The 23,147-nt window shown below is 33.5% G+C and overlaps 1 protein-coding gene across 1 annotated transcript in view; it reads left to right on the plus strand.

Annotated features, from left to right (window-relative positions):
* Positions 1–23,147, plus strand: part of LOC107158722 (probable ubiquitin carboxyl-terminal hydrolase FAF-X) — a 119,284-nt gene that overhangs the window by 59,126 nt on the left and 37,011 nt on the right. Inside the window, exons 21-28 of the mRNA XM_048797401.1 lie at positions 486–635; positions 1,643–1,763; positions 10,845–10,975; positions 11,163–11,441; positions 13,464–13,589; positions 14,463–14,588; positions 15,738–15,907; positions 22,862–22,970. Coding sequence (XP_048653358.1) covers positions 486–635; positions 1,643–1,763; positions 10,845–10,975; positions 11,163–11,441; positions 13,464–13,589; positions 14,463–14,588; positions 15,738–15,907; positions 22,862–22,970 — 1,212 coding nt within the window. The remainder of the gene's footprint in view (positions 1–485; positions 636–1,642; positions 1,764–10,844; positions 10,976–11,162; positions 11,442–13,463; positions 13,590–14,462; positions 14,589–15,737; positions 15,908–22,861; positions 22,971–23,147) is intronic.

The following is a 23,147-nucleotide window of genomic DNA, read 5'->3' on the forward strand; positions in this document are numbered from 1 at the left end:
CAATGAGCAGCTCCGTGGTCTGAAAGGGCGGGGAAACAGCCCAATGAGCATCACCACAGAGGAGCCAATCAGTTGGCAGCTAGAAGTTGCTGGGGCCGCTGTGAGCCAATCATCAGCTGGCAGCTGGAAGTTTGCTGGGGCCCCTTCGGCTGTGGCTCTCAACAGTAGTTGGACAAAATACCTTTATTATTTATTTATTTTTATATGGTGCTGAGGATTGAAACCAGTGTCTTGCATATGGTAGGCAAACATTGTACTGCTGAGCCATAACCCCAGCCCCAACATAGTACTTTTAAAATTGGTTTAATGTGGGTTGTTTGGTTTGGTTTGGTTTTTGTTGTTTTTTTTTTTTTTTTATGTTTAAGAAATGAAAAGCCTCAAATCATTAAAGATTATTTTTAAAGGGTAGTCTTTTTTAGTTCTAGATTCTAAGTGTTGTAAAGTATTTTATCTCATTTTTACTATTATGTAATTACCATTTTTAGCTAATTACAGCCAAACTTACACAAATAAACTCGAACCTACCATCAAGTCCTGATAGCTCTTCTGATTCTTCAACTGGATCCCCTGGAAATCATTGTAATCACTACAGTAATAGTCCCAATCCAGAAGTAGAAAATTGTTTGCCTGGGGTGGTGAGTAACAACTGAATAAAAGGAATCATACTCTTTTTAGGGAAATATGAACAAATGTGTGGAATGTTTCTGAGAAGCTTATAGTTTTATAGATTAGTCAAAAGTATCAAATAAGTGTACAGTTAGCTATTAACTCATGAGTGGACTCCTAAATTGTTGGAATTTATAAAATGACATACCTCAAATTAGCTATTATAATTTGATTACACTATTAAATATATAACTAGAATATTTATTTATAATTGTAGTTGGACACAATACCTTTATTTCCTTATTTATTTTTTGTGGTGCCGAGGATTGAACCCAGGGTGTTCGAAGTGAGCGCTCTACTGCTGAGCCATAACCCCAGCCCAGAAAATACTACTATATTTTTACTTTTTTTTAGAAATTGTGTTAAAGAAGTGTGTGATCTACTATTTTTATCAGACTCTTAATAATTGTATTTTACATCTTAAAAATTAACTCCATTGGCCAAATTATATTGTTGTGTTATATGCAATATAGGATTACATAACAAAAAATTGGGAGAAAAACAAAACAACTCTTGCCTTTCTTAACTTTTCTCTCCTCCATTCTTTTAAGTATTGATAAAATTTCAATTACTCTAACCACATATGTGTTAAGATTTGGGTCTCTAAAACTTGGAATTAGGAATATAATTCCTGAAGGACAAAGTATGTTCTGTTTAAATAGCATCTGAATACCTTGTAAAGGTATAGTTTGTAATATAGAATAGACTGTCACAAAAGAAATTACTCAAAGCTTTGTGAAACAATAAATGATGTGCTATTTTGCAACCTTAAATATTAAAATAAGTGTATTTATAAAAGTGAAAAGATGAAGGAAGGCACATCATTTCAGGAAGTACATATGGTATATATATATATGCAAAGAGTGATTGATCAGTTGAAAACACATTTTGGGGATAGTGAATCGATAATTTTTGCTAATAAAAACCTTCCTGGGCGTAATTTACAAGTTAGTGTTTTATATATTCTATGTTCTAGATAATGTCACTGCATCCCAGATACATATCTTTTCTTTGGCAAGTTGCAGACTTAGGTTGCAGCCTGAATATGCCTCTTCTTAGAGATGGTGCAAGAGTACTTATGAAACTGATGCCACCAGGTTAGTAAATTGTCTAACTCCGTCCTCTTAAGAAAGTCTGATCAGTGAACAATAAACAAACATGGAATGGTAATAAAGTCTGTTCAGATATACTTTGTGGAACAGTGCATCATATTGATCATGAGTCTTCCATACAAATATGGTGAAATTTTTTCTACAGATAGGGAGAATATTTAATGTTTTTAGCAAGGTGATATTAAATGCAGTTTAGAAAATTGGGGTTCTTCAACATTCAGAATGAAGAGTAATCTTTGTCTTTAGACATTCTGATCCTCCATTATGATTTCAAAAACACTTTTAAAAAACTTCACTTTTATTAGTGCATATACCCAAACTATTATTTTGTGTGTCATATTTGAATATTTTGTACTGACTTATTTATATGTAGGTAAAGGTGTGTTTCTTATGAATTCATACAATCTTGCTCTCATCTGTCTCACTTTTGCTTAGTGTTTTCATTGTTCACATTTTTAAAACTATGAAATACAGTTTTCTTATTTACTTCTAATTTGATTTTAAAATTGACCCTTTCCTTGATTGTCTGTAGTTATTATTACTACCTCTTCCCAATTTCATCCATAACTTCTTAAAACAATTTCTACAAGGTGATACCTGTTATTTCATGATATCTTGGAATATTTTGCTCATTCATGGCCCATTCTGGTCATTTTCTTTGGTACAGCTCTCATTCTGGAACTTTCTACTTCTCTGCTACAGTATGATTCAGAGTTCTTATTCTTACAAAGTCAGTTGCAAGAATCCTTCTCTTAATGCTGGTCATTTTGCTTCTTTCCTCAATATTTTGGGGTTTTGTCATATGATTATTTCAATGTGCTCTTAATCTTGAGATTTTCTTGAGTAATTTTGCTGAAGCTTGTTCTCCAAAAAAAAAAAAAAGTATATAAAATAAAAGGTTTTTATTTTTTTTTTTAAGATATTAGCTGAAATGCAAACAAGTTCTTTTACCGTGGTAATAAGTTTGGTTTTCAATTAATCCTTGAGTTATAGAATCTTGTGATGGTGTACTTTGGAATTTTTTTAATTGTCTTATATACAGGATCTCAGTGGATTTTGCCAGTTGAACAATTGATTTCTTCAGTTTGAGAGATTTACATTTTGCGTTGTTCATTTTCTCACTGCTTTCTTTGTATTTTTGAGATTTTTATATGCTGTTTAATGAAGTGTTAAATTAACCTAATTTTTTTATTCTTTGCTTCTCTTTATTCCTTTTTAGTTTCTTTGGCTGATCTCTTGGTTGATTTTGTATGTATGTGTAACCACCTTATTCTATCATTTTCAAGACTTTTTCTTTTTTAAAGTTGGCTTCTATTTTTTTAAATTTTTAATTTTTTTAGTTGTAGATGAACAGATACCTTTATTTTGTTTGTTTATTTTTATGTGGTGCTGAGGATTGAACCCAGTGCCTCACACAAGCGAGCTAAGCACTCAATCGCTAAGCCACAACCCCAGCCGAGTTGTCTTTTTTTTTTTTTTAAGCAATATTTAATGTTCCTGATAACATTTGTGTTTTAAATGTTCTGATCAGCAATCCATGTGTTATTGTATTGAAATAATTACAAAATTACAGAAAAATTAAAATACCAAGTCTCATCATTAAACTCTATGAAAATACTTTGTTAGTTTGATGTCCTCACTCAGAAGTGTGTTTTTCAGATAACACTGTTGTAAACATAGTAAACTTAAATTGATATATTTCTGCCATCAAATCCACTAATTTATTCAAGTTTCATCTTTCCTCAGGTTTTACCAGTTACTATAGTAAAATTCTTCAGTGATAGGTATTTAAGAACTTTCTGTGTGAATAGCCAATATTTTAAGCAAAATCAAGAATATCTTGTAGATACTTATTTAGCAAGGGAAAATTAATTTCTACATATTTTTATGAGCAGAATTCAGACTATACTTAGTATTGGTTTTTCATAATGTATGCTTTTTGGAAGATGAGGATAAACTTTTTGGGGGGAGTTATAGGGTTTGAACTCAGGAGCACTCAGCCACTGAGCCACATTCCCAGCCCTGTTTTGTGTTTTATTTAAAAACAGGGTCTCACTGAGCTGCTTAGCGCTGTGCTGTTGCTGAGGCTGGCTTTGAACTTGTGATCCTCCCACCTCATCCTCCCAAACTGCTGGGATTGTAGGCATGTGCCACGCTGCCTTGCTGAGGAATAATCTTTTTAGTTGTACTTGTCAATGGACCTTTATTTTATTTATTTATTTGTATGTGGGGTTGAGTATTGAATCAGGGATTCACACATGCTAGACAATTGGCCTACCACTGTGCTGCATCCTCTGCCCAACATTTTGTTGTGTTAAAATTCATAGTGTATGTTTATTCTTATAAACTTAGTGGCAAGTATTCCTTTATTAATGCTGGTCTCTTTGCTTCTTTCCTCAGTATTTTGGGATTTTGTCATGTGATTATATTTAGTTCAAATTTTAAGCTAAATGAGAACTCAGTTTCATAATTCACTGTATTTTCAAATATGGAGATGTTCTTTGCACATTTGTAGAGGTATGTAAATGCTAAGGGCCCTGTGTTTTAGTGGGGAAAATATGCATTCTATAAACTGTATAGAAATCAATCTTCATGCTTTAACTTCACAGCAGTGGGAGTGTATATATGTAAATACTTGTGAATCAAACAACATCTTAGTTGTGTAAATTACTGTATTATATTGCATATGTCAGCACTGTTTTACCTTTTGATTTTTAGCTGAATTTGTTATGCAATATCAAGTCTACAGCCACAGTTTAACCAAACACTCAGATTTTAACAGTGGTTGTTAATCGGAAAAAAATAATAATAAATTTACCATTGCTAAATATCTTTTCCATATGATAAACAAGCCAAGATATCCATATTCTTTTTGGAACAGAATTCACAAAACAAGATTTGTTAAGTGAACCAAGTAAACCATTGATACTGCTGCTTTGGTAGCATCTGATATTTTATAGAATATTTGCTGATAAGTAAGTAATACCATGGCTTTAAACATCTTTCACAGGTTTGTCACCTAAAGTTTTAACAGATTCCATTTAGGGTATACTACATTAGTGTTTGTGGGGACAAGTGTGTGGAGTATTGCATACACGACATACATTATGGGTGTCTGAGTGGGAAACCACTCCCCCCCAGGTGTGTGAACTGCAAATAGTTTATCCTTTAGGCACAGCCCTGGACGTGAGGCCATGTGTTGCAGTTCTTGTGCTTGCTCCATGGCCCACTCCTCGACTGGTCGCTGCAAGGACCGTTGGCCAGAAATTGTATTGGTGGCTGCCTATAATCTTCTTAGCTACTGCCTGAATATATATACCATGGTAACTACGCAATAAAATCAGACCTGCTTGCTGATTAGTCTCCAGAGATCTTGATTAACAACTCCATAGCCACTTTCTCCTCTATCTTGTTTTGTAGACTTCTGGCTGGACAAGAGAGAACCCACGCAAGTGTTTTCTCAATTTCTTTGAAAATATTTTTGTTCTACTCACAGTATTCCAGAGCCCCATTATTCAAATGCTTTAAACTTAACTCTTGGGTCAGCATGACTTCTCAGCAGCATTATTAATGTCTGTGAACTCATCATGGGCCAAGGAGAATCACTCAGAATCATATGCCCTGTTTTTATTATTTTCTTTTATTGTGGCGATAGATTCGTATGTATGTTATATGATTTACTTTATGTCACATGAGGTAATATTATTGTACCTAATGTAAGTGTATATTTTAGTAGCATTAATTATGTCTATTTCCAATGTACTTCTTTTTAATTGTTGTATTGCTCCCACAGTAATCAGCTCTTTGAGCAGTTGTTCTTGCCAAAAAGTTAACATTTGAAACAAATTTATTTTCTCTGGACATTTTTTCCCCTCTTGGATTCAACCAAATTTAATGCCATTGCTATCATTAAATGGTTTTCTATTTCTTAACCAACAGATGAGTCTGTTTCCAACGACACATCTGAATTAGCCATTTTCCCAAGCACTGATTTCTTCATGTATAAAATGTAATTTAAAGCCAAAATTTGATCTCCGCGTTTTCCTTACTTGATACAGATAGCATAGGTGTGTAAGCATACCCAGTCACACATATTTTCTTCTGTGTGTACTATGAAAATTTGTATAGGTATATAAAAATCATGAGCACATAATAGAATTTCCAGTTTCACTATTGTGAAACTTTTGAGTTTTTATTTTTTTTATTTTTTTATTTTTTTTTTGGATATCTAGGATTGAACCCAGGGGCACTTGGCCACTGAGCCACATCCCAGCCCATGAGACAGGGCTCCTTGAGTTGCTTAGCACCTAGCTTTTGCTGAGGTTGACTTTGAACTCACGATCCTCCTGTCTCAGCCTCCTGAGCTGCAGGTGTGCAATGGTGCCCAGCTTCTTTTCACTTTTTTCTGTAGCAATGGGGAAACTGGTTCCATATTATAATTAAATTATTTAATTATTTGTTTAATCCCCTAACTTCTGTGGCAGTCTTTTCCCTGCATAAAAGCCCTTTCCTTTATTTAGCTAAGGCATTAGCTGCAGTTACTCATCTGTCCTTTCACAAAAATATTAAACATACATTACAAACAGAATACTGTTATTGGAGAAAACTTGCTATATCCCAGACAGGTATCTCAGTGTAACTAAATCCTAATTTGGAAGATATTAAACATATAAGAAATAGAGAAATTTGTGGTTTAACATTATTAAGATAAAGTAGGGAATGAAATTAGATCCTCTGAATCAGAGGGACTACAATTAAAGAAAATATACCTGCCTTGGGACCAGAGCAATGTAAGGCTTTTAATTTTTTAAAATTAGTGTTGCAGTAATTCACTCGCAGGTCAGCATGAGAAAGAAAGAAGAAGCAGAGCAAGCAAAGCAGCAGCAGAAAAAAAAGCCATTTATTGTGTACAAGCAATCTTTTTATGGTATTGTGAACAAAGAAGGCAGCCTTCCAACAGCAATAAATCAGGTCTTTCAGCTAATTAAACATAGCATATAGAAGTTTTACTTTCTAATCAGAAGTGACCCGCTTCTCATGGCTAATCTACTCTCAGCCTGGAACATGCCTAGCTTTGCTCTTGTTGAGAACAGATAATAAAATTTTTCTCAGCGCCCTCCTAGCCCACTTGGCAGAACATCCCGTTTGCAGGCAAGTCCTCCCAAGGACAGCAGACACCTCGTTTTCAAGCATGTCTGCTGTTACCTGTCTATACCTTGACAGAATATCCCGTTTGCAGGCAGACTCCATCAAGGACAGTAATAGTAACACAGACACATCTGATTCTCTACAATTAGAATAAAAAAGGTTTCTGTGCTTCAGCTCTCTGGCTTCTGCACTCTATCTCCATAAGGTTTTTCTAACATTTGGAGAATGTGATAGACGCCCGTGCCTTTTAACCTACATATTTTTACTACAATATCCATGTGCTTCCTAAGAACATGAGTTGTTTTTTTGTTTGTTTGTTTTTTGTTTTAAAAAGGGAGAAGGAAGGTTTATTGCTTTGCCAGCAAAGGAAAAATACAAGAACTTCAGTCCCAAAGGCTGTGATTCTGCCTATCTGCAGAGGAATGGGGCTATTTTTAGAGCTGATTCAAAATGCTACTTTCCATGTGTTCTCTGCTGGAATTGTAATCAGTTGTTGAGAGAGAGTCATTTCTGAGATCTTCTAACCATACCCAAAGTCTGGTTACTTTGTTCCTATGGTGGGTGAGTACTTGGTAACAGAAAAATCTGATTAAAGTAGGGAAGAAATGTAATCCTGTTTCCCTGAGATTAGGTTGGAGAAGGGGGAGAGGAAGAAAAAGTAACACCATTTTAAAAATAAGTTGCAGTGACAAAGCAGCAAGAGCTATACCTAAAGCATGAAGTGCACCACTACTAAATTTCCCCATATCCCATTTCTGTGGAAAATATGGGCTCCTTTCCAAGGTGTTCCTGCCAAAAGAGGGAAAAGTAATACAAACTCCTTGTTTTCCATCAGGAACCCCAGACAAGGCTTACATAGGGCAGGGATCATGCAGATGGCCATAGGTGTCATGACTTATTCAGTTTTTTTTTTTTTTTCCTCTAAGTAGACCATGATGGGAGCCACCTGTACTATGCAGGGAGAAGAGGTGGGAGTTCCCCAAAGCAAAAGGAGTTTCAGCACCTATTAGGACAGTCCTACAGTCCCTCCCTTTACTCACAGGAGTAGCTCCTCTGTTCTACCCAACGCAGACACACTTTCTCCTAACTCTCCAGTATGACTCTCAGTAAGTTGATCAGCTATTTTGCATTATGAGCATGGAAGTAGAGTTCCTTGGAGAGTCAGGCCTACCCAAGAAGGGTGAAGCGTGCGCTGCTGTTACCCAGGAAACTAATGTTTTTTCCCTAAAGCTCAGTCCTCAGAAATTAGTCTTGAAATTCAGGATCTGTCCCCATTTCCCTGGTGGTGAAGATTGAACATCCAAGAAATGTTGAGGCAAGAGTAAAAAGTTTTATTTAAAAGATAAAATAGAGAGAGACTCGTACCATACATAGGGAATACATAGGGAATGGGGGTGACTTGCCCCTTTTAAAAGACTTTAGGTTTCTACCACCCTGCCTACTTGGTGGGTAAAAGGGCAGGAAGAGATCTGGCCAGGGGGAATTCATTAGCAAGTTCTTTCTGGGAGAAACAATTCCCTAAAGATAGGTGACCTTGGCCAAGGTTGGAGGAAGAGGTAGTGCTCTGGAGAAAGTAGCATTTTATTTCTCTTTGAATCAGTCTTCAGCTTCCTGACCTAGTCATTAATTCATTATCTACACTGACTGTCCTTTATCCCAGTCTACCTTGTCCCCTATGGCAATCCAACAAGGAAGACACAGTTTTGAGAAAAAAGAAAAGATTGGTTTATTGCTCAGCTTGCAAAAGAAAAACAGGACTCTCCTGACCCAGTGGCTGTGATTTTCAGGATATTATGAAAAATACCAAAGAGTTTTTTTTATTTTGTTGTTGTTGTTGTTTTGTTTTGTTTTTTGGTGTGTTTTGTGGGGGCCAGAGTGGGGAGGAATTGAACCCAGGGCCTTGTGCATTACCAGCTGAGCTATGTCCCCAGCTCTCTCTTTCTTTTTTTTTTTTTTGGCTTTTAAAAACAGAGCAGCTCTACATAATGGCCTGTAATCCCAGCAGTGGGGAGGCTAGGCAGGAATAATGTAGGTTCAAAGCCAGCCTCAGCAATTTAGATATGTCCTGAGCAAATATAAAATTTTAAAAAAGATAGGAAAGTGGCTCAATGGTAACTCCCTAGGTTCCTACTTTAAAAAAAAAAAAAAAAAAACTATGACTACCCAAGTTGAATTTTGATTATTACAAGATAATGTTTTTTTAAAAACTGTAATAAAATCTTGTATAAAATTACCACCGTATCTGATTATTCTGAAAAAAGTGTACAGTTCTTCAGTGGTAGAGTACTTTCTTGGCATGGCATGTGTGAGGCTATAGGTTTGATCTCTAGAACTGCAAAAGAAATCTCAGAATACATTTTTTTTTTTTAAAGAGAGAGGGAGAGAGAGAGAATTTTAATATTTATTTTTTAGTTTTCAGCGGACACAACATCTTTGTGTGTATGTGGTGCTGAGGATGGAACCCGGGCCGCACACATGCCAGGCAAGCGCACTACCGCTTGAGCCACATCCCCAGCCCTTCAGAATACATTTATAAATGTACAGTTCACTGCTGTTTTAGTCAGCTTTTCCTTTACTGTGACCAAAAGATCTGACAAGAACAATTGGAGAAGGAAAAGTATATTTTGGCTCATAGTTTAAGATGTAGAGTCCCCGCTTGGCGGACTCCATAGTTGTGAGCCTGAGATGAGGCAGAACCTACTTCTCCAGCTACACCCTACCTGCCTACAGTTAAAACCCAGTTAATCCATCAGTGGATTAATTCACATATTAGGTCACACCTTTTGGAAGACAACTCATTTCTAACCCATTACACATACTGATAAGTGTAGTCATATTATTATGCAGCAATCTCCAATAAAAAAACTCAGTATCTCCTAACAATAAACCCTTTTCTTATACATCCTTAATAATCACCATTCTCCTTCCTTTTCTGCAAGTTTTATTACTTAATATATTTTATATAAATGAAATCAAGATTATAGTTTCTTTACTGTTGTAACTGGGTATTTCACTTAGTGCAGTACTCTCCAGGTTCATTCCTGTTGTAGAATCTGTCAGAATTTTCTACCTTCTTAAAACTGAGTGACACTTAATTCTTATTTACCATGTATTTATCCATTTATGTCTTAGTTGACATCTCAGTTTTTTCTACTTTTTAATTTTTATAAACAATATTTTTTTAGGATTTTAGTATGGAGTTTTGGTGTGGAACTGTGTTTGCATTTTCTTGGCTGTATAACAGGGTGAAAAATTACTGAGTAACAGTACTTCTGTGATTGACTTAGTGGAGGAAGTGCCAAACTGTTCCAAAGTTGATGCACCATTTTATATTTCTACTAGTAAGATATGAGAGTTTCGGTTTCTTATATCTTCACTAAAACCTGTTACTTTTTTTTTTGTTTTAAATCCCATGTCTTTGGTGATGAAGTTGCATCTCATGTGGTTTTAATGTGTGATTCTTTGATGGCTGATGATATAGATCAATTTTTCACGTGCTTGTTTAGTGATTCATACAGCTTCTTTGTAGAAATGTCTTAATATTCTTTGCTGGTTTTTAATTGGAGTTATTTTTCTTTTACTATTGAATGTTTGAGAGAGGAGCTTATGTTTATGCATTAAGAAAAACAAATTTCTCTTTCAGTGTGTTCTCTGTGTATATTCTTTTGTTGTGTTTTGTTTCTGTCTCAAAAGAAAAAAGAGAACATACTGAGATTTCTAAATAGGAAACCGTTTCCTTCGTGTTTGGGATTGGTGATTAAATAGTCCTAGTTGATCTTGAATCAGTTCACATGTAGTAATGTCTTATATTTAATCCTATACCTCAATTTAAGTTTACTGTTATTATGTTATATTTAAGATAATATTCTTTAAAATATCAAATGTAAATTTTAACTTTAGTTTGTCTTTTATTTGCAGATAGCACAACTATAGAAAAATTAAGAGCTGTTTGTTTGAACTATGCAAATCTTGGAGAAAGCAACATTGGTCCATCTCTTGACTCCCTTTTCTTTGGTCCTTCTGCCTCCCAAGTTCTATACCTAACAGAGGTTTGTTTGTTTTACAAAAATAATTTTTATAATGTATCATAAAATTAAGAGCATGTAAAAGATTATAAAGAAAATATTTAGTCAAGAATTTCTTAGCAATGCTGAGAAGAGAAATGTACAATATGAGATTTTTTTTTTTTTTTTTTTTTGGACAACCTTTAATTTCTTTTTTTTTTCCCCCCTCCAGGTAGTTTATGCCTTGTTAATGCCTGCTGGTGCGCCTCTGACTGATATGTCTTCAGATTTTCAGTTTCACTTCTTGAAAAGTGGTGGCTTACCCCTTGTACTGAGTATGCTAATAAGAAATAACTTCTTACCAAATACAGATACAGAAACTCGTAGGGGTGCTTACTTCAATGCCCTTAAAATTGCAAAACTATTACTAACTGCCATTGGCTATGGCCATGTTCGAGCTGTAGCAGAAGCTTGTCAGCCAGTTGTAGATGGTGCAGAACCTATAACACTGGTAATAAATTTTAAGAAATTTTTTGAAATTTATTTTCGTATTTAATTTTTAAAAATAAACTCAGCAATTGCATAACCTGTAGATTTAAGTAGTAACTAGGTATTTAGGATTTTGAAGTAGTCATGAATCTTACTGGAGTGTAATATGTGGCTTTATTTAAAAGGCTTATGTTACAACATTTCATATATTATGTCAGGGATTTTTTTTTTTTTTTAAGTAATTCTGAGGTGGTAAAGAGAGAGTTGACAAATTTAGCCATTTTATAGTTATTGAACCTAGAAAATGAGTAAAAGATTTTATTAATATGACTTAAATTTTTTTTACATATTTATGCATAGTTCCTTTTCAGTTTTTGAATAGACAACACCAGTTCAACCAATTCTAAAATAAAAGCCGTTATTTTTGTCCTTCAGAGCACTTCTATTTCTTCATCTCAGATTAATGAGTTGAATTGGAGAATAATAGTACATTAATAATAATCTCACAAGATAAATTTCAGTGTACGAACAAGTGTTACAGGGCTTTAGCTCAGTAGTTGAGTGTCTGCCTCGCACATGTAAGACACTGGGTTCAATTCTCAGCACCACATAAAAATAAATAAAGATATCATGTCCATCTATAACTAAAAAAAAAAAATTTAAAAAAAGAACAAGTGTTACAATTCTTTGCTAATACAAATAATAACCTTAATTATATTAGTAAAATTGAGTTATTGGCTTTAAAATTTCATATGTAACATTTTATTTTTTCAATATTATTCATCTACCATATGTCAGGTATTGTTAGAGATACATTGTGAACCTAAATTGTTCCTAAGTTTGTGAAAGTTAGAATTTGGAAAATAATAGTCAAAATATATTGAGTTCTTATGTATTAGTACCAGGCTTATCTCATTGAAATACTGATATAGCCATATTTGGTGGTCACTAACATTTTTGTTTTCTAAGGAAAAATAAGACATAAAATGTTTAAATATCTTGGCCCAAAATAATAACAGTGAGCTGAGATTTTAACTCAGTGAAGCATACTGTATATCTCTATTTTCTTACCTCTGCCATTTTAGTTCCTCTGTCGTAGCATTTGGCAAATACATCTTCAAATATGTGTTGTTGGATTAAAATAAACAGTACCTACATAACAGATAAAATTTTATTTAACACCTTTCCAAACTCAAATTTTTTAAGAAATTCAGGTTTTGTTTGTTTTTTATTTTATTTTTTTATTAATTTATTTAGGGAGGGGGTGTTGGGGTTTGAACTCTACAGTGAAAGAAATGGTGCATAAGCAGACAGGCACGTTAAGCTGTGAGCAATTTTGTCATGTCTATAGAACAAGCATTAGTGTGCAGGTAACAAATTAGCTTTGAACAAAAATAGAAACCTTTTAAAGACTAAAAAAGGAAGATAGAAAAGGATACAAGTTTATAACTAATTTTCTCCATTTTGACATGATAGTCATCCTTTAAAAGTAGGAGGCTGGGAGAAAGATCTGCCCAGAAGCACCTTAAATGTTTATTCAAAATAACAACTCTTAACACCATGTAAGGGAAAGCGAGCTCCTGTGTAGGATGAGCTCATATTCATCTTGGTAGTGCATGCATCTTCAGAGGCTGAGGAAAGAGGTTTTACAAGTTTGAAGCCGGCTCAGCAACTTATCAAGGACCTAAGGGACTTGGCAAGACCCTGTGTCAAATAAAAGATGAAAAGGACTAGGGATATAGCTTATTGGTAATGTACTTCTTTGCTCAGTCCCCAATGCCAAAAAAAAAAAAAAAAAAAAAGTGTATGTGTGTTCATCTAAAACTAGAATATTCAGATGTTGTTGTTAACTCTGAAAGTATAAAGGAAATCTAAGAATTTAGCAATCTAAAATGCTTTTTATGTAAACCACCATGAATTTTACCCACCATCTGTAAAGGAATTATATACTGAGAAAATGGTAATAGTTGAAAAGTATATGAATGTTTATGGGCTTTTGTTAAGAACAAGTTCTTTTTTGAAGTAAATAATTGATTTATTTTAGATTAACCAAGTTACTCATGATCAAGCTGTGGTACTACAAGGTGCCCTTCAGAGTATTCCCAATCCATCATCTGAGTGCATGCTTAGAAATGTACCCATACGTCTTGCTCAGCAAATATCAGATGAGGTTAGTATCAAACTTTGAAAGATCTACGTTCCTGAATACTTTTGATAAATGCCTAAACTTTTGATATTCAAAGAAGACAATATTTCTGTTTGTTCCAAAAGTTTTATTGTGACCTAAATAGTTTACATCCATCTGGCCCTGGCTTCTGCAACTACTGACCTTTTTGTCAGTGTAGATAAGTACTTATTCTCTTAACTTTTATATAAATCAGATTATATATTCTGTTCTCCTTTTTATTTGGTTCACTCAAATCAGCATGATTTTGAAAAGTTTCCAAGTTGTTTTATGTGCTACAATTTATTCAGTTTTTATGATTCACATTTTTAATCCATTCATCTATGGATGAACATTTATATTGGTCTTGTTCTTCGCTATTGGAAGTAAAGTTGTTATGAAATTAAATGACAGTGCTTCTGTAGGTATGTGTTTTTGTGTCTTTTAGGTAGATACCTAAGTAGAATGGGTTGGTAATCTAATATTTTTTTCTATATTTCTATATATTTTTCTAATTGTAAAATGTTTCTATATTTTCTATTTTTCTATATATAAAATTATTTTTTATATTTTCTGTAAAATATATTTTATATGTATTTTCTATATTTTAAAGTCTTATGTAAAATACAGAACAACTATCTCAGATTTTAACTTGAAGTCTTCTTTCTGGGTGTTGCTGTTAAACATATCTTTTCTTTGTATAGAAGTCGTATTATACAACTTGATATAAAGACACCAAAAACTGGGATCAAGGCAACATTGGACCAGAAAGGCAGTCTAACATTTACTTCTTTTACAACCATTCCTACTGCAATTTTTTTTTTTTTTTTTGTATTATTATACTCTTCTATTCTGTCAGTAATATTCATTTTCTTATAGGCCTCAAGATATATGCCTGATACTTGTGTAATTAGAGGTATACAAAAAATTATCTGGGCATCAGGATGTGGAGCATTAGAGCTAGTATTTAGCCCGAATGAAGAAATAACTAAAATTTATGAGATGGTAAGAATTATAATAAAAAATACTTTCCTTTTGAGTAAATATTACTTAATTGTGCATGGAATTAAATTTTCATCCAGTCTGTCGTATTCAAAGACCAAGTAACATATATCTAATTATTTCAGATTAACTACTGTCTATAGATAAAATGAGGAATCATTTATTTTGAAAATAAAATATTCAGGATCCTGCCAAAAGGCATCTTACTCTAAAAACAGGTGTATCTGTACTGCAATGAATTTATTAATACTTTTTGTCAGTCACTTTATTCTTGGTCATTTTTTCCTATGTAATATTTTTATAATAGTAGATTTGGGATCATGACATTCAAATGTATATATATATATATATATACACATATACATATACATACACATACACACACACGCGCGCGCACAAATATTTTGTTCCTGTTGCTTCGTTTAAATGACCCAAACTTAGGAAGGAGTTCATCATTTAAATATTATCCTAATTTTTCACCAGTTAATTGAATTTTCTCAGTGTGTGTTTTTGTGCACAAGGATTTGTTGGTACAAAGACCCAAACTCAAGAATTCCATCTTTATAACCACATTCTCAATCCCTGCAAATTACTTTTTTACTAAACAAATTACTTCAAAAATAAGACTATTGAGCTCTTTGATATTGATACTTTACACTTTTAGCACCTTCTGATAGCTGTTTTGTTTTTCATTTTGTGGTGCTTCGGATTCTTCAGCATGCTAGGCAAGCTCTTTACCATTGAGATACATTCCTTTAAAATGACCTTATTGTGTGGCTTCCTCTTTGTGTATTGATTACATTTTGATTGACAGAGGTAAACTAAAAACTGCTACCTATGTATACGAGTACATCTTACGTTACACATGTCTTCTGTTGACTTTGAGAATATTGATTGCTTTTTTTAATAAAATTACATTCTAGTTAGGGTAGACAATAGAATTGGTAAAAAGAAAGTGGAGTGAAAAGTGATTCTTTAGGAGGAATTATGACTAAAACAGAAGTATACCAATCATGCAGAAGAACAAGTACATAATTGGTCTGAGACCAGATGTTCATTATGGAGTAGATAATTTTAAATGCTAACTAGTTTTGAGAATTTTTTTATTAAACATATCTAATAAGTTACTTATTCCTCATTATAATTTTACAGATGACCAGTACAAGCAGTGAGCCAGTCTTGGAAGATGAACAGGTTTGCTGTGAAGCATTGGAAGTGATGACATTATGTTTTGCTTTAATTCCAACAGCCTTGGATGCACTTAGTAAAGAAAAGGCCTGGCAGACATTCATCACTGACTTATTATTACACTGTCCTAGCAAGTAAGTGTCCTTTGTTTTGTTTTGTTTTAGAGAAAAGCTGACTTTAAGTAGATTGATATTTTGAAGAAAATGAACAAATCTTTTTTATTTAAACATAATTTTTTTGGTATATAGGAGAATTTTTTTTTTTTTTTTAATATTTATTTTTTAGTTTTCGGTGGACACAACATCTTTGTTTGTATGTGGTGCTGAGGATCGAACCCGGGCCGCACGCATGCCAGGCGAGCACGCTACCGCTTGAGCCACATCCCCAGCCCCAAGGAGAATTTTTATCTAACATGTTCTTTTTACCTAAACTAGTTTTAGGTCAAGCAGTATTGGGTTTGTTTTTTGTGTTTTTTTTTTTACTTTGTTTTTTACTGTTTGTTTTAATGTAGTAGGATATATAATTATCTGTAACAAAAAATTTGCACTGTCACTTTTTTGTAAAGGGAGAAGGAGTACCAGAGAGTTGAACTCAGACCCACATCCATAACCCACTTTATTATTTAATTTTGACCCACATCCATAACCCTTTTTATTTTTAAATTTTGAATCAGGGTCTCACTAAATTGTCTAAAGGCTAGCTTAATTAAGGTTGTTCTCAAACTTGTGATCCGTCTGCCTCAATCTCCAAGTTGTTGGGATTTACAGGCAGGTTGCCACCAAACTTGGCTCATTTTCATTTCATTTAAATGAACAGTGGGGTGACTTTAAATATATTCACATTGTTAGGCCATCATTAGTGTTATATATATTTGAAATTTTTCACCACAACAGACTAATTCTTTGAAGCAATTACTGTCATTTTTCTCTACTACCCCATTATTTTTCTATGAATTAGTTTATGTTATGGTATTTTCAAAGTTTATTTATGCTAGACATACTGGCACATGCCTACGATCTCTGCAACTCAAGAGGGTGACAAAGGAGGCTCACAGGTTTGAGGCCAGCCAGGGCAACTTAGCAACACCCTATTTCAAAATAAAAATAAATTTAAAAGGCTGGGATGTCATTCAGTGGTAAAATGCCCCTGTGTTCATTTCAGTACAAAAATAAATTTATTTCATTCATGTTGCAGAGTATGTCAGAATTGAATTCATACTTAAGGCTGAATAATTCATTGCATGTGCATACTAGATCTGTGTTGACTCGTTGGTGGAATTTTGAATGATTTCTACATTTGAACTACTATAAATAATGTTGCTATGAAAATTGCTGTGTTTGCAGGTCTCTGACTTAGTCCTATTCTTAGGTCTTTTGAGTTTATGCCTAAAAGTCAATTTACTGGGTAATAGGATCTTATTGTTTAACTTTTTTGAGGCTCTACTGAATTCTGATTTTGTGTCTTCTCCATTTATATGCCCACTGTCAAATTCCTAAGATTTTTTTCTCTACCTTCTCTTCAGTTTCTCTGCATTCTCTTTACTTCTGATAATGATGGTATCTAATTGTAGTTTTTATTTGCATTTCCTTAATGGTTAGTGGTAATAAGCATCTTCTCAGTTCATTTATACATTCTTTAAGACCTCTGCACATTTTTCTGTTCTTGAGTTTTAGCAATTCTCTATTCTGTATATTAATCTCTTCTTGGATATATAATTTACAAATACTTTATTCCATCCTGCCAGTTGTCTTTGTGCTTTCTTAATAGTGTCTTCATGTGGTAAAGTTTTGAATTTTGGTGAAATCTGATTTTCCCTCCTTGTTTGCCTATGCTTTTGTTGTCTTATGATTAGAAATCATTGCCAATTCCAGAGTAAAAATTATTTATTTGTAGTTTATTTTCTAAGTATTTAATACTATACTTTTGCATTTTATCTGGAGTTTTGGGGGTTTTTTTGAATGGTGTGAGTAAGGATTCAACTCCAATTCCAGTAAATAGTGAGTTTTCCCACAGTATTATTTTAAAAGAGTGTCAATACATGAACATGGAATAGCTTCTCATTAACTGAGGTCTTACTTCCTTTAATATTTTTGCCTCCATTATTGAATTATTTCTAAATTTGCATTATTTTGGTTGCTACTGTAGATAGAATTATTGTCTTAATTTTCTTTTGTGATGTTCATTGCCAGTATATGTATAGAAATAGAACTGTTTATGTGCATATTGATTTTATACCCTACAATTGTATTGACTTGTGAATTATTAAAGTTTTCTTGATTCAATTGTCTGTTACTTACAACTGAAATATTTTCTTGCTTACTTTTTTTTGGAACAGTTTTACGTCACCTCCCCACTCAGTGGAGCTCCTCCACCAGCCCACCGCCTGACATGCCCATGGCAGCTTCCTCTGCCCTGTGGGGCTGTCTTGGGCATCACCCACTCCACACAGGCCCANTTTTTTTTTTTTTTTTTTTTTCCTAATTGCTTTGCTAGGTTGAATAGAAGTGATAAGTGCATGCATGATTATGTTCCTGATTTACGATACGTTTTTATCATTGAGTTATATTAACTGTAGGTTTCTCATATATGATATTTATCATATTGAGAAAGTTTCCTTTTATTCTTCTTTATTAATTGTCTTTATTAGGTCTAATTGTCTTTATTAGGTCTTTAGAGTGTCTTGAATCAATTTAGATTATCACATAGTTAATTTCCTTCATTGTATTTACATGTTAAAATTAAAATTGACTTATATGTTTAACCGCTGACATTTTTTGGAATACATTACACTTTGTGGGCTATTACACTTTTGATATGCAGTTGAATTTGGTTACTAATAGTTTGCTGAGGATTTTTGTATTTATTTTCTTAGGTGATGATTTCTGTTTGTTTGTTTTCATTTTGGTACTAGGAATTGAACCCAGGGGTGCTTAATCACCCTTTAACCACTTTTCCCACAGAGTTACATTCCCAACCCTTTTTAATAGTTTATTTTGAGTTGCTTAGGGCCTCACTAAAATGCTGAGGCTAGCTTTGAACTTGTGATCTCATGCCTCAGTATCCAAAGCCACTGGAATTACAGGTATGCATCACCACACCCAGCAGTAGTGGTTTTCCTTATAGTTCTTTGCCTGGTTTTGTTTTCAAAATAATGTTGGTCCTTATACATTGTAAAATACTCTTTCATGTTCTTTTTTTAATTCTTTAAACATTTGGTAGAGTTCACCTTTCAACCCTGGGATTTTCCTTGTCACTTTTTTTTTTTTTTAATATTTTTTAGTTTTAGGTGAACACAAATACTTTTATTTATGTATCTATGTGGTGCTAAGGACAAACTGGGTGCCTCACTCATGCTAGGTGAGTGCTCTACCACCGAGCCACAACCCCAGCCCCTTTTATCAGATTTTGATTAGTGATTCAGTGTCCTTACTTGTAACAATGAGGTGATTTGGGGTCTAAATTTTATTTATTCTTATTGAAAAATTTATTTTTTTAAATAGTCAAGGTATATAATCCAATGATTTGTAACATGCACAGAGAGTTGGGTAAACATCTTAGCACATTTTCATCACAGAAAAAACAGTATAATCTTTAGCAGTCATTCCCAGCTTCTCTTTACTCTCATTCTGCTCACTCTCCCTCATAACTCCCAGCTCCAGACAATCATTTATGTACTTTTTGTTTCTGTTTGCCTATTCAGGACATTTTTAAAAATGTTTCTCCTAACTATGATTATACATTCTATGACCAAAACTCTACATCGTTGCCCCAGTCTCACTTCCAATAACCACCAAGCCTTTGGCAGCCATTGTTCTTCTCTCTGCTTCTGTTAAATCAACTTTTTAAAAGATTCCTTGTAAAAGTGAGGTTATGTGGTATCCATAATTGTGTTTCTGACTTATTCCACTTACCATAATATTCTCCACTTTCATCCATGTTGTCAGAAATGACAAAGTGACCTTCTTTTGTGTCTTAATGTATTCTGTTGCAAATATGTACCTTATTTTACCTTTTTTTTTTCCTTTCTGTCAGTGGACCCTTAGGTTGGTTACATTTTTTGGCTTATTGTGAATAATACTACAGTTAATGAAAGAGTACAGGTAACTCTTTGGCAAGTTGATTTTATTTTGTTTTGATATATAACCACAATAAGCATACTGAATGATGTAGCAGTTCTTATTTTTAATTTTTTTTAAAATCTTCAAGTTTTTTGTAATGGTCCTACTAATTTACATTTCCACCAACACTGTGTTAAAAATTCCCTTACTCCACATCCTTTCCAAGACTTTAATAGCCATTTAAAGGTATAAGTTAATACCTGACTGTGGTTTTGATATGTATTTCCCTGATAAATAGTGAAATCAAGCATTTTCTCATGTATCTGTCAGCAATTTGTATGTTGTCTTCTGAGAAATGTCTTTGCACCATTTTTCAATAGGTTTATTAGTTTTATTTCTACTAAGTTGTTTTGGATTCTTTTATATAGTAGAGATATTAACCCTTTATATTATATTATGTGCAGTTTTTTTTTTCCTGTTCTTTCTGCATGCTTTTTTCTTATTTCCTTTGCATTATATAGAACCTTTTTATTTGCTGCAATTTCATTTGTCTACTTTTGTTTTTGTTGCCTTTACTTTTGAGAAACTGTTCACAGGGTGGGGGACCATCACAAAAAAATCATCACTTAGACCACTGTTATAAAGCTATATTAATCAATTGTGAGCTGATTTTTTTTTTTTTTTTTTAGTTGCTGATTGACCTTTTTATTTACTTATAAGTGATGCTGGGAATCGAACCCAGTGCCTCACACATGCTAGGCAAGTATTCTACCATTGAGCCACACCCCAACCCCTGTGAGTTGATTTTTATATGAGAGGAAAATAGCTAATTTCATCCTTCTATATGAATATTTATTTTGCTAATCACCACTTACTGAAATAGTATCATTTTCCCCTTTTATGTTAGCCTTCACCTCTGTTCACACTGAGGCTCTGTATAAGTTTGCTGTGAAAGACTAAGGTTTTCTTGTACAACTTTTTTTAAGCTGTGCTTATGGATTTTCCTAAATTTTCAGTATATTTGGCTGAATTTTACCCACCTTGGTACTTGTAGTTGAACCCAGTCGTACCTTTCCATTGAGCTGTACTGCCCAGACATTTTCATATTTCATTTTAGCGAGTTTGTTTAATTTGCCAAGGCTAGCCTAAAATTTGAAATCCTCTTGCTTTAAGCATCCCAAATAGAATGAGATTACAGGTTTTTACCACCATAACTATGTATTTGACTGCTTTTGAATGCCCTGATTCCCTAGTATCTCCAGTTTCTTTTTCTTTGGTTGTAATCCTCACTTTTGCTAAATTCTTTTTGACCAGTTTCCAATATTTTTAACCATTAGCAGGTACTAAGTTAGACAAGAAAAGATAGATGTTTCATCATTTCTTCATGAATCTTCACGTTCCCCCGCCCTACCAAAAAAAAAAAAAAACGCTAGAATACAAACACAAAATTTGCAAATACGGTCTGCTTTGCTCTTCCTAAAATCAGAGATTAGTTCTCACATTGGAACCATAGGCTTTTGCTAGAGTAATGATAATGATACCATTCTTACATTACCTAAGTCAAAAATGTCACAGTAAGGTATATATCTGTAGTTCAACCTGCTTATGAGGTTAAATCCAAGAGGATTTCTGAACACAGCATGCAGTTAAAGTATTGGCAGACTTAACATATTATAATTATCTGACATTATTTGTGGAAACCAGGATATTCAGGCAAAAGAATTGCTGCTAAAGAGTTTGTTTGTTGGAGTCTAGTCTTTATTAGCTGATTTTCATTGGAATGGTTTGGTTTATACACAGCAGCAGTTCTGCTTTATTAATTATGTTTAAAACTGATATTAATTTACATTTTATTATAATTGCAGAACAATAAGTCATTTCCTAAATTTTTGTGACCAATGATAGTCCTTGTTTATAAACAAAATAAATAATACTTACTAACTTGGCGATGACTGAGTGTCCCCTCTGACAGATACTTAAGTCTTAAGCTGTCAACTAAGATTAATACGTAACATTTTTAAATATTTTAAAGTAGTATTCATGTGGTGTTGATTCAGTGCTTCTCAAAAAAGAATTCTGCAATGTAATGTTTGGTTTTTAAACTTGGTGTACAGAATCATTGCATTTGTCTCATTAAAGTTCAGATTCCTGGGCTTCTCGCCCATCGTTCATGATTCAAGAAGATTGGAAGGAGGCCTGGGAATTTGTGTATCTTACATATTCTCAGGTGATGTAATCGCAGATCACTGGTCTGACACCATGTTTTGAGAAACACTGATAGATAACTTTAGCTACATTGACTTTCCCTAGGTCTTTTGCAGCAGAGCATATCTGATCAGATGTAGTACTTACTATACACCTGAAATCCCAGTGACTCAAGATGCGGAGGTAGGAGGATTGCAAATTCAGAACCAACCTCAGCAACTTAGCAAGGCCCTAAGAAGTTAACAAGACCTAGTCTCAAAATAAAATATAAAACAGAGCTGGGGGTGTGACTCAGTGGTTAAGTAATCCTGAGTTAAATCCCCTAATACAAATAAATAAATAACTAAGTAGGAAATTCTGCAGAGACCAAAGATGTACAGCACTTATTGCATGTGTTTTGTATAGTAGCTAAAGAGGTATTTCCACATTGTTCCAAGAGAATTGTTAAGATGGATCCCACAAGACAAGATGCTTGTATTTTTCATCCAGCTTGTTCTTGACATGTTCCACTTTTACCACTGAGTCACAGTGAGTATTAAAAGCTGAAAAATCACACGTGAAGATCATACTATAAGTAGTTATGTTCCCAATCTTGTGGATAATAATTGAGATTTAACTCCCTGACACAAACCTTAAGTTCATCTTCTGTTGCTAAGAACTAATTTGGTTGGCAGTAGACACAGTATCATAGATAACTTTAGCTACATTGGGTTATACTTAATTTTGCTTTCACTGTTAAGATATAACATATGGGAATTATTTTGTCATTATTCCTGAAGTAATATGTTTAAATACAAAAATAGTTTTTAATTCTTTTTATTTCAGAACTGTCCGTCAGTTGGCACAGGAGCAGTTCTTTTTAATGTGTACCAGATGTTGCATGGGACACAGACCTCTACTTTTCTTCATTACCCTACTCTTTACCATTTTGGGGGTGAGATGTTTTTAAGCGAACCTTTCAATATGATTCATTTGTAAACTTAAGAAATACTCAAAATTATAAATGTGGTATTTATTAGATTTAGAAAAATCAAGATTAAAAATCTTCCTTTTAAAATAGGGAATTAATGTTTTTAATTATTATTCTTTTTTTTTTTTTTTTTTTTTTAAG

The sequence above is a fragment of the Marmota marmota genome, unplaced genomic scaffold (genome assembly GCF_001458135.2).
Source record: "Marmota marmota marmota unplaced genomic scaffold, marMar, whole genome shotgun sequence".
Lineage (NCBI taxonomy): Eukaryota > Metazoa > Chordata > Mammalia > Rodentia > Sciuridae > Marmota > Marmota marmota.